Consider the following 12130-nt stretch of genomic DNA (forward strand, 5'->3'; position numbering starts at 1 on the left):
TTCTTTTTTTTTTTTTACATAAAAGTTGGTCCAAACTTACAAAAAAAGCACAAATGTGCATAGTTCAGAAGATCTGAAAGAGTGCCATAAAAAGCTGATGTCCCTAAATTTAGCATCCACTTAAAACTGCCAAAATACAAAAAAAAATTCAGAACTAGTTTGTGAACATGTACAATCAATTCATCTATTTTTCAGACAGCATGAGTTTTAAGCATTTTTAATTTTTCCTACTGTATGCAAGACCCTTTTCCACATAAAAATAAAGCTGTTGAATTAATATTATTCAAGTCTGTTGAATTGCTGCTTTAAACTGCAGCTAGGAAAAAAAAAAAGTTTTTCCAGATAAAAACGATGTGCCTGAGGAAAAACAGATACTCAAAATGGTAATCCTCTGCCTCGCCCTCTCACTGCAGATGTACTAATGTGCCCCCTATAGCCTTGGGAGTAGCCAGGTCCTTGTGCAGGAGATGTCCAGGTCTGTCCATGCACGTGGCTGATGCCACCACCAGGGTTTTCCTGTAAGTTACTTCCATAGCTATAGTTGTGCATCTTAGTAGGCAAGGAATGAGTACTCTCCGGCCCCACAGAAGCGTCCCTGCTGTTCCCCAGGACTGAGATTGGGCCGTGGCTGTATTCAAACCTATGGTCTTTATCTCCGCTGAACAGCATGGGGCCAGTGTTGAGGTAAATGTCTCCGTAACCAGTTACTGAGCTGGGAAAGGACTCTGAAAAGGCAGACGGAGGAGGGGCACCTCCCGAGTGAGATGAAGCAGTACTGTAGTTATCCAAAGGCTGAATATCTGTGTTTCCGAGGAAGCTCCTTCGTTCTAGCGCTCCCGATGACCCGCTTCCTATGCTGTCACTACCACCATAGTGAGCAGAAGAGAAGGTGGACGATCCAAAGTTGTCCTTGTAGTCTGGGCCTGCTACGTAGGAGTCTCTAGCCTGGTAATCCACACTCGTCTGTACGGGCTCCTCTGTTGTTGCCTGAGCTTGATGCTGAGCGAGCAGCTGCAGAAGCGCCGCTTTCACTCCTGCGTGAGGATCTGTTCCTGAAGAGTTACTTATAGGCAAATGCTGGTTCTCTGTCCGATAATCAAGGTCTTCGTCAGTGAGAGGCGGGGGCTCCGGGGGCTCTGGGGGACGCTGGTCTGGAGGCAGGATCCGAGGGCGTTCCTGTTCCGGCGTTCGGTTCAGGAGCCTCATCTCGGCCTGCCTAGCCAAGTCCTCTTGACCTATGCAGATGAGAAATAACAGCTTTGGAATAAAAATACGCAATAACAATACCAGAACGGAAAGGGCTTTTTCCTAGAACATTAGAGAGGTTCGTTACTTCGGTTCTCATCAACTTATCAGTTAAGTTTTACTCCTAGTTATTTTGGCATAGGCAACAGCGCGGTTGCCTTGTGATACAAGGTTTTCCTCATAGTGGAAGCAAAATTTAAGAAAAGTAGGTGCACATTCCTTTAAAAAATAAAAATAAAAAATCCTGAAGCAACAGATAAACACTAGAAAGTTGGAAGAGTGACCAGCAATATTTGCAAATGGCACGTATCAGAAAAGGTCTTCATGGAAAGAAGATTCAGAGAACTGCAAAGGTTAAAAGCAAAATAAAAACAAACCTTAACACCCCGCTGCACAAAACCCACTCCCAAGCCACTTCAGAATATTTCTTTCAACAGCTGTACACTGCACACATCAATAAACCACAACAGCTGAAATAGCAGCTCAAGATGACCAAAAACAGAGCTCCAAACATCAAGACGACTGAGAAAGTCGCTACTATAATCCAATGGAAACACTCAGCCATGTGCATTACTGACAGCTATGGGCAACCACCTACAGAATCTGCCACTAAGAAATTGATAATAATGCTCTACTCAGCATGAAAAAAAAAAAAAGCAAGCAATAAAACGAACAAAAACTGCAACCTGCACCTCAAAATGGGCTTTAACTAAACACACAGTCAAAACTGGTAGATTTGAGCTATGAATTCCAGAGATGAGCCAGTCCTCTCCAACACCAGCACCGCTCAGAAAAACTCAAGCTGCCATAAAAAACAATCAATGCAACTGTTTCATGAGAAAAGGTACAGGTGCTGCACACCTGGTAGAAGGACCATTTTTTAATCAGTCAGTATGGCACCTACTACAGTAAGACACAAAGTCCAGCCAGGCATTTACATTCTCACCAAAAACCCCCAAACCAACCAACCAGCCACAAAAAAACCACAAACCCAGCAGCTACTACTTGAACAGTCACAATGCAAACAAAGGAAGCAACAAGATTGATGTAATAATCTCTCCTGTACTCACATAGACTGGTAATGTTAAGAGGTTAACCCTTTACCCCCAAACTAGCTGCCTTCACAGCTCAAGATACCTGTTGCTTAGCAATAAAAGCCTTCAGTACCTGCAGGAGTATATAATGACTTGATCAGATGTGGGTAACCGGGTGCTGGAGATTCCATGTCGTCCCGGCTGAGAGATGCAGGAGTGGTGGGCTCTGGAGGCTGCCTGAGTTGTAACGACATTTCATTTCCTGATCCGTTTTCCTTCTCCTCCAACACCAAATCTTTTTGTTTTGTTTGCTGAGCCTTTATTAACTGAGACAACAGAACAGCAAATGCACTCTGTACAGCTGCCTGGGCAGCGTCAGTTTCCACTTTGGGCTGACTCAGCTGAGCAGGTGGCACAGGAGGCTGCGTGACGGTCGGCTGTTTTAGGGACTCCTGTTCCGGTGGTGGCGGTGGAGGCGGCGGCGGCTGCTGCTGTTCTGACTGTTTTTCACCTGCTGACAAAATTCCAGCAGGAAGATTTATTTTATTTAGTTGCTGCTGAGTCTCTGGGTTTACCTTAATATTCAACACTTGGGCAAACTGTGCCAAACTAACACTCGTTTTAGACTGTAGGAGGTTTAGCAGGATTGCCACTTCATTCTGGTTTAACTGCTGTCCAGTGCTTGTTTTTGCTAAAGACAAAAAAGGTGTTTTTAAGAATTATACAGAATTTTCATATTTCAGAAACTCAAAATTAAAAGTAATCTAACAAGGCTGTCACAACTGGCAAAGCGTGGTTTTGGACAACACAGAAACGGAATGCTTTTACAGATAAACTGCCTTTGGGGGAGTATCTATAGGAAATGGAATAGTAAGATCCAATATAAAGAAAGTGACTTCCAAGGGGCACACACATGCACTTGGACAGATGAGATACATCAAGCTGGAGCTCAATTTTCCACAATACAACTAAGCTGGGGCTTAAGGCCACCTGCTTTAGGCAGCTGTAAGATTTCCAATCCCCACAAAATTTCCTATCTTTGACATATCACATCCCTCTGTTAAAAAGTGGCCATCTGCAAAACGCATTTCCAGTCACATTCTGGCCTGTTCTAATTCAGCATCTGGATTCTAACACCTGCTCAATTGACCAGGCTGTAGGTGACCCAGAAGCTAGCAGTATCAGTGCTAGGAAGCAAAATGCTGAGCTTGAAGGACAAGTCAATCACTGAGTAGCAAAAAGTTTTGTAAGGTACGCTCTTTTTTTTTTTTTTTTTAAATAAAACAAAATGTGTTTATTTGACACAAGTTAAGAGGAGACTGATGAGGGGGAAGATAAGTAAAGAAGTCAGAATACAGAAGTATTTTCTCAATTTCAAGCAATCACTGTGTTAGTTTATTCTGAAAGAAGTGAAGCAGCATGCCCCACAACTAGACGATTTAGAAAAGAAAGAAGGTGAAAATTAAAATGGATGTGTTTTTCTCTGAATTTCTGTAACCCAAGTCAACGTGAACATATTCTGCCCTCCTGCTCATACACTAATATATTCATTCCTGGCAGATTCAAAGCCACATCTGAGAAAAACAGTCACACAAAAAATTAATAGTTGCCTTGCAAGACTAAGAAGAGCACAGCTGAAAAGTGCTGCAAAAGTCACAACCAATTACCCTACTTGTGGTTGTACACCAGGATGCAAACACTTGGATTCTACTCTGCAAGGTTCTGAGGAATTTAAAGATTTTATACATCCAAATACAAAAATAAAACCATCTTCTGTTTAGCAATAAATAAAAACCATTCTGTTTAATGCCTTGTACTGCTGGATCTCAGCCAGCTGTCATCACGCTGAACATTTTGTATTCTGTGACATCTGAGGATGGTATGCTCAAGAAGATAACAAATTACATTCAAACTTCTCTCAGCTTGTCAGTGTGCAAATTCAGCAGGAAGTGCCCCAAAGGGTAACTAACCTACCTGTTACATACTCTTTGGCTAGTTTCAAGTCTATTCCAAGAACAAACTATGCTCTGGGAAACCTATCAGTTTCTACCAGAATAAAATGAATGAGCTGTACAAAGTTCCTGTTAAGTTATAAGATACAATAACCAGGATTCTCTTTCATGAAGCAGAATATCAGCAATTTATCTATTTTTAACCTCTTTTTGGCACACACACACACAAAAAGCAACAGTTTTGTTTAAAGCATGCATTTTCCATTTGTACACTTAATCCTTTAGCATGCCTTATGGATGATTTTAACTAAGGTTTATTAGGATATCAGAATGAGCTTTACTTAATACAGAAAACACCTATATACTGAACTGTCTAAGCTCCAATGAAAATGAAATTTTCTTCTTTTACATCTAGATGTATTTTTCTACCTGATTATGTGTAAGCAGAATCTCAGCTCTGAAAGATTTCTCTTTTTTTAGTTTTTTTTTTCTTTTTCTTTTTTTAATGTTTCATTTTAATGACTGATTACAGCAGCTCGCCAACATGTTAACTGCTACAGAAGCACAAGGAAAACTACTGCTGTCCTCTGGGCTTTAAGCCTCAGTTTGTTTGCATTTGTGGGGAAAACACTGCGAGGGCTGCAGAAAGGCATCTTTGAAAATACTGCCAAAACTGCTCAGAGTGAGTGACAGAAGCTCACAGCCAGGTTATTATCAACTCTTAGTAAGAAACAGGATGAATAGGAACGAGAAGCAATAAACTGCAGTAAAAACATGATGAAAATAACAATAACAATCTGTACATATTTAACGTTTATCTTTGTGTAGTATATTTGGAGTTCTGCTCCACTGTTAAATGAAGAGTTGATTCAAGATGGCTAATATTCAAGAGCTATCATGCTCAGTGAATCCATTTATTGTTTTTCTGATCAACACCTGTGTAAGTATCATAGGATTTAAGGTCACTTTGCACAATTAAAAATGGTCTAAATTAAACTTACCAGGTATCTACTCAGTGCTGATCATCTCAACCGGTTTCCACATAAGGAGACCATTACTTTACTACTTATATTATTCTTCACTACATAAGTGTCCAAGCAAGACATTTCAGTTAAGTTTCTGAATTAATGGCTGCTCAAGCTGCAGAGGTAGTTACTACTTTTTAATAAGTTATTTGGGTGGTTGTTTTTTTTTTTTGTTTGTTTAGTTTTTTTTTTTTTAAAGTTGGGTTAGCCCAAACAGCTTGGAAAAATAAAGGCCAAAGTGACATGCTGAGGTAATCTCTTCTATTTGAAGTGATGGCTGTTTTGAAGTCTGCCTTTTGGTCAGTTCATCAGTACCTTCAATCTATGAAGTCTGTGATGAACTTAGAGTACAAACTGACTAGTGGGATTATAGAATATTTTTATCCCTTACAAGGGATAAAACTTCCTCAAAAATAGAAAGCAAGACAGTTGCTCTGGCTAGATTAAAAAAAAAAAAAAAGAATAAAAAGGAATGCCTAGTTCCCAAAAATAAAGGCAAATCTTTTGTAACAAAGATTTAACTTACAATACCGTTCCCTCCTTCAAGAATCCAGAAGACTTAAGAATCCAGTCAGTACTCTGAAAACAACACCTAAAATTTCTAGAGGTGCAATCCAAGTAGAAAGTAATTTTAAGAACCGAAAATATTACTGACCAAGTGCTACACTAGAGTTGCCCTGAGTTTTGAGTTGGGAAGAAGTTTGCATGCCTTGTGGGGTGTTGGTTCTGCTCTCATCCATGCCTAGAGACAGATCCTTCCTAGGGACTTTAGTCGCTGTTGCATCATCAGTCATGCCCATTTGCTTCTGTCTTCTGCGTTTTTTACTCCACAGCTCATGGCAATCCTGCCACAAAGGAAGGCTGCAAAGAACAATTAGAGATCATGAGTTTTAGCCCAGATTTTTAAAAAATGGTTTTTTTTTAACTACAGTGGTAAAATAAATATTCAAATTATGCATAACACAGCATTTGTAAAGATGAACCTGCTGGAATTTAGAAATTCATCAGGAAACATCCGAAGCCAGATATGCTTTCCTGGGTAAAATCTCTTTTTCAATTGCCTATTTCACAAATGCAGGTCTCTCTGGCAGAGAACAGGAATGTGCATCTTACTATGAGAATCAGTGTCACTTTCTTGCACGTAGAAGAACCACGTCTACGCAGTTACATTTGTTCACAGTAACAAACGTGGTTATCCAGTATTAGCAGCCATACAGCACAGGCAACCAAGAAAGGGAAAAAGAAATGTTGCAGGAATAAACAGTACTCAACACTAACAAATGACAGGAAGGACAAGGGATACCTCCAGTCCTTTAAGACAGACCAAAGCAGAGGAAAAATATCTTCTACAGCACTCATCGGACATTAGTTCAATCTTCCCATTATTATTCCTCCCTACAGAGATCCCACTTCAGATCTCTTGAGGAACACAGAATCCCATCCCATAGATTACGGAAATACTGAGATATGGCATTAAAACAGGTCCTTCTGTTTTCCCTTTACATATTAGTAGTAACTGTCTGAGCAGTTCTCTCACCCAGGAACATGAAAAAAAATGAAGTGACAGATGATAACTGGAAAAGAAGTTTTGACAGTTGCTTTCTACATTCTCTTTCTCCACAGAACAGCAGGTCAAAAGACCTGTCAGGTATTTAGTCAATAACAGCTTGGATCAATCAAGAAACTACAAGAATTATCCTACAGTACTTGCAATCAGCAATGAGCAGCTGTTTCTTCCAAGAGAGGAACCTTATTCTTTCTTGAGAAGAGTCATCTTTTTCATTTCACTATGACAAATGTTGGTGTCAATTTTTAAAAGGATACCAAAGGACAGTTTGTTTGTTTGCTTTTAATTTTCCTACATCAGTTTCTAGAATAGATGCACTACCAAGGCTCTGAAAAGAAGAAAACATTTTCTTCTTATTTCAGAATTCATTAGCAACAAGGTTCTGAGATTTTAATGAGCAGCTTAATATTTAATACTGCTGTTTAGTAACATTCAGATGATGGAAAGAGACTCAGTCTTATGCATCAAGATCATTACTACCTTCTATATGTAACAGGTAAGTCTTAAAAGATTTTTAATTAAATTCTTAGATACAGCTGAAATATTTTTTCCAGTTGGTAACTAATTAATAAGAATTATTCAAGGCAAAGGCTGCCCTGAAGGTACAATTTATTCAAACTCTTAAATGTTCTGTCATTAGTCAGCTATCTCAAGGGAAAAGTTAAACTTGCAGAGTCTTTAAATGTTTTTCATTGTTTTACTCAGAGCTCGTTCCAATACTATTTGTACTGCCTAAAGCGACAATCAAGTCACTGTAAAAAAAAAAAACAACCAAACTACTGAACATTGCAGTACATCTCTATTCAGAGGAGAGAAAAAAAAACAAATAAAAAGCCACAAAAAATATTTCACTTCTGGAAAACCAGGCATCTCATTTGGCACAGTAAATCACGTATGGTATTTTACTTTAACTCTCAGATACCTTTAAAGAATTCTGTGCCTAATGTCATTCTACCACTGTATGGGAACTGTAAGATCACAGCCTGAACCAGTGATTGAGCACCTGCTGAAGAAGCACTGCTAGCCCTGGGAGCACAGGTGGAAGCAAAATCCTGGGCCCACCCCTCCCTAACCTCATTTAAGGGCTGGCAGCTGAGAGAGAAACACCTCTATTCAGATATTACTTCCTTCTGGGAGTTTGCAGCAAGCTCTGGCCTTCAGAATGGGGTAAACTATTCTTTTCCTGTTACTGGCATTTGACTGATATGTTTCATGCGTCATCCTAAGACTTGTCAGAAGCAATTTCATACCTCTTTGCCTGAAAAAGCCATCAAAGAAGGTAATTCAGGTTCATGAGGGGCCCCAAAACCTTTGGAAAACATGGACACTGATAAACAGATACATTCCTTTTTTTAAAAATGACAGTAATAGTCACTAATTCCAGGAGCATCAATTCAAACTCATCTCAGATCCTCACAGCTGCTGATATCATGACGTAAGAGCCACTAAACTGCACTTCAGTACAGAATCACCACCTGTACATATTGACAATCTTCTTCTACAACAGCTACTTTAACTGAAACACAATGAGCTTAATGAAGTCAGTTGCTGCTTTGTAGGTGTAAAGAATGTTACTAATGGAAATGACTTACTCTGGGGGAGGCATTTTAGATGGTTCCACATCTCGCAGAAACTCGCACTGAAGAGCTTGTTCAGCTGTGCAGCGCTTGCTGGGATCCAGAGCAAGCATGTAATCAAACAAATCTAATGCAGCTGGTGGGATGCTGTGAAAGAACACAATGGAAAAAAGCATCAACTGTTTTTTGAATCACATACCTCAGTGCAAAGTTTTAATAAGAACACCTCTCCAGAATAACTGAACATCTAAAATGAAGCCAGGACTTACTTTTAAGAGGCAGATAAAGTTCATCTTTACTGACCTCTGTAAACATAGAAACCCAAGTGTGTTGTGGGTTTGTTTTGTTTTTTGCAGAGGTGGGGGTGATTGTGGGCAGTTGTGTTTCTGTATGTGGCTGACTTGCTTGAAATACTGTTCTTACAAAAAAAAGAAAACCAAAAACCCAACACAATTGAAGCCCAGACTATAGTGTTACTTGACACTTTGGAATTTAGTGCACAGAGAGGTGCAATTTTGTATGGACCAAGCAAAACAACTCTACTGTTTTAGGAAAGCCTTATTAGTTCAAGCAGGATGATACATTTATCCTAAACCCTGAAGCAGATGAAGGAAGGGAACAATCTCTTTAAATTGAATCTACAGCTGCTTTCCATAACTTTCATGTGTGATATTTGCAAAAAAAAATGGCCCAATGGTACACAGTATTTTAGAATACACAGTTCAGGTAACCCTTGTGTTGAATGAATTTATGACTCAAAAGACTGTAACATTAACCAGACTTCATATTTAGCTGTAACCAGTTGTCCTAATAAAAAACAATTAAGTACTGCAAGCTGTTTTTTGGACAGGGTAAGCAAGCAGGTGTACCAATCATGGAAAACAAATGTCTCCTTAGGTGAAAGCTGACAGGTGGCTGAAATTTTAGGGCCTTCTTTCTCCCTTCTTGAAACTTTATTAAATAAGGGTTAATACAAGCTCTGCAGGAATCTTCTAGGAATCCAAAGCCATTTTTCTTTACACATGACTATTTTCTAGAAACTGGCTGAACATACATTAAGTTCATAAAGATGCCAGCAACACTTAAAGCTGTTACAATTGAGTAAACTAATCCTTTGTCCTTACAATGCAAACTCTTCTCTCAGTTTTCGTCGATACTGCTTCTTTGGTTTCATTGTGTTGAAATAAGCTAATTTTATAACATCAGGCCATACAGCTGGACAAGGACTCCCACAAATTCGGCTGTACAAAAAGAGGGGAAAAGAAAGATATGAGATCCAAAAGCACAAGTGTGCACAGCAGTTGTTTTATTCTTAGAAGTACAGTAGATACAAAACTCATTTTCTAATTTTAACATTGTTTCATTTAGCTAAAATTTCTCTACACTATAAGGTCTAACACCATTAAGGAATGGTTAATTATCTAGGAAAGGTAACTACCCTTCACAGACTAAACTTCATAAAACTCACTATTTCTGTGCCCCAACTGCTCTAAAGCATCTTCTACACAAAAGGTTACATTCTGAAAGTCAACTAACTATGTCTGGACACCACCCAATGTATTTGATCTGGAGAACTCAATAACCCAGAGCTGGAGTGCTGGGCTGTTAGCTCCTAATTTCAGCAAAGAAAGAAATACCAAAGGCCTGAAGAAGTACTAACTTAAGGACCAACAAGAATTTCGTTGACATAAAAGATGCTCTTGGAGGAAAAAACAAAACAACCAACCAGTTAAGCCCTGGGGGTAAATGCAAGCTTTTAGCAGCTTAATCTTGTTTATTTTTATCTTTACTTTTTCATTTCAGTTATTAGTCTTCTGTGTTGGGCCTAATCTATCTCCATATATGGAATTGTCCTTAGCCTCACTCCTCCCACTCTGTCCATGCCTGTTTTGTCCCATCAAAGATGGTAGCAGAGCCTAACAACACGCTTCTCAGCAGAAGAATGGGAGTGACAATTTACCCTGCAATGTTTAAGACCTCTGATGAAGGCAGTCAATAAAAGAACGACTTGCTAAGGAAATATATTTCCATAGTTCACCCTTTTCCATTTATTTGATTTAAGTTGCTTGTGCAAGAGACCTAAGTATGAATTAATTACGTCCCTATGTTTGGAGTACATTACTTTCAGGAAGAAAATAAATTCTATCTTTTTCTAACAGAATTTATTTCACTTCTATCTTTGAGCATTAAAGCTAGAAAGAATAAAATGCAGAACTGTTGACTGTAACGTGACAGTTACAGAGATTGTGTACAAAATTATAAAATAAAACTGATATATTACACATAAACAGTCTCCAAATGCATAATACTGAATAAAACGGAGAGGAAAAATAGCTACAAGCAGCTAGCTGCCAGCATTCTTCCAGCAGAAAGAAATCTCAAAATCTGGATTTGCTGTACCAGGAGGTAAAATTTCTGATGACTGCACTCTCACTGCCATCTAGTGGACAAAAGCAAAGATTTCCAAAATCAAGAACTTAGTTCTTCTACCAATGATCACTGCTATGTTTTGCACCTCCTAAAAACTTTATTTCTCCTCATCAGCTAGTAAAATATTACACAGAAGCATGCTGTCATTTAATCTATCTTGAAAAAACATTTCAATATATAACTTACATTTTAAAATACTTTAATTTTAAAAATAATTTTACTATTTACTCTTCTGGTTCTGTAAGTTCTACAGGACTCACCCTCCTTCCTCCTTGTTTTTAGGAAGAGGGTGTCTGCTCACTTATGAGGTCACCTATGATATCAGAATCAAGAGCAATTTCTGTTTGCAAAATAAAGGGGAAAACAAGATGTACTGGTTCCATGGAGTTATATACATGCCATCCTAAAATTTACTGAGATAATGAAGTAAACAAAATATTCACCTCCCTAAAGTGTCTGGCAGTTTGTAAGGGAAGAGAAATATATGAAAATATTAAAGCCCAGGTGCACACGTGGGAAAATCAATGTAAGATCTTAAGGCAAGTAGCATACAAAGCACCTACTCCTCCCAAACCTGTTGTCCTTACTGACCATTTTGATTTGCTGTAAGGAATTTGTGATGCCATCCTAAAAAGGAACAACATTCCTTTACAACTACAGTAATTAGGAAAAGCTCCAGCTGCATTTTGAAACATTTCTCCACATCCATGCATAAGACATTTATTCTATGTGCCCCTGAAAACCACTAATATCTCACTCAGGATGATAATGAAGTACTTGTAAATGTCAGCAGTGTGTTACCTTTGATTTTAACATGAAAAAAATTGGCAGTTTATCAGGCACCTACCATACTGTAGTGCCTGCTAGTTACCTTATAAGTTCCAGCTGAGCAAGTTCTTGATTTGCTTGAAATATTGGCTTTTTTGTAAAAAGTTCACCGAGGATGCAGCTGCAAAACAGTTTCGTACAATTTCATCATTACGGCTTCCAGCACAGACTGACAGAAATATTTTCTGCTGGTTTGTTGTTATGCTTGCTACACTTCTGTACCAAACTCTTACCCACAGCTCCAGACATCGATAGCTGGCGTGTATCTTTCTTCTCCAAGCAGAAGTTCAGGAGGCCGATACCATAATGTAATAACTTTGTTGGTATATGGTCGGCTGTTGGGGGGAGCAAAAAAAGAGGACTATCATTTTGCTACAATCTCATTTCTGAAAAAAAGTGATATTTTGAGGGGTTTAATTCTATGGTGTTATTTAAGGACAGCGTTGTCTTCCTTTTCGTAACTAGAAAGTTA

General features: G+C 38.7%; 1 protein-coding gene across 8 annotated transcripts in view; it reads right to left on the minus strand.

The window, feature by feature from the left end:
- The window catches only part of CDK13 (cyclin dependent kinase 13), a 54187-nt gene continuing 42057 nt past the window's right edge, over positions 1 to 12130 (minus strand). For 2 of the 8 annotated variants that reach the window (XM_031599393.2, XM_031599392.2), the window contains exons 8-14: positions 11892 to 11993; positions 11702 to 11779; positions 9525 to 9641; positions 8416 to 8547; positions 5912 to 6117; positions 2413 to 2970; positions 1 to 1235 (exon numbers count right to left, since the gene is read on the minus strand). In XM_031599393.2, the coding sequence (XP_031455253.2) occupies positions 376 to 1235; positions 2413 to 2970; positions 5912 to 6117; positions 8416 to 8547; positions 9525 to 9641; positions 11702 to 11779; positions 11892 to 11993 (2053 nt within the window). In that variant the 3' untranslated portion in view covers positions 1 to 375. The remainder of the gene's footprint in view (positions 1236 to 2412; positions 2971 to 5911; positions 6118 to 8415; positions 8548 to 9524; positions 9642 to 11701; positions 11780 to 11891; positions 11994 to 12130) is intronic. The other 6 variants (XM_031599397.2, XM_031599396.2, XM_090142212.1 and 3 more) reach the window with 5 other exon arrangements.

Source organism: Phasianus colchicus, chromosome 6, assembly GCF_987193195.1.
Source record: "Phasianus colchicus chromosome 6, bPhaCol1.hap1.1, whole genome shotgun sequence".
Classification (NCBI taxonomy): domain Eukaryota; kingdom Metazoa; phylum Chordata; class Aves; order Galliformes; family Phasianidae; genus Phasianus; species Phasianus colchicus.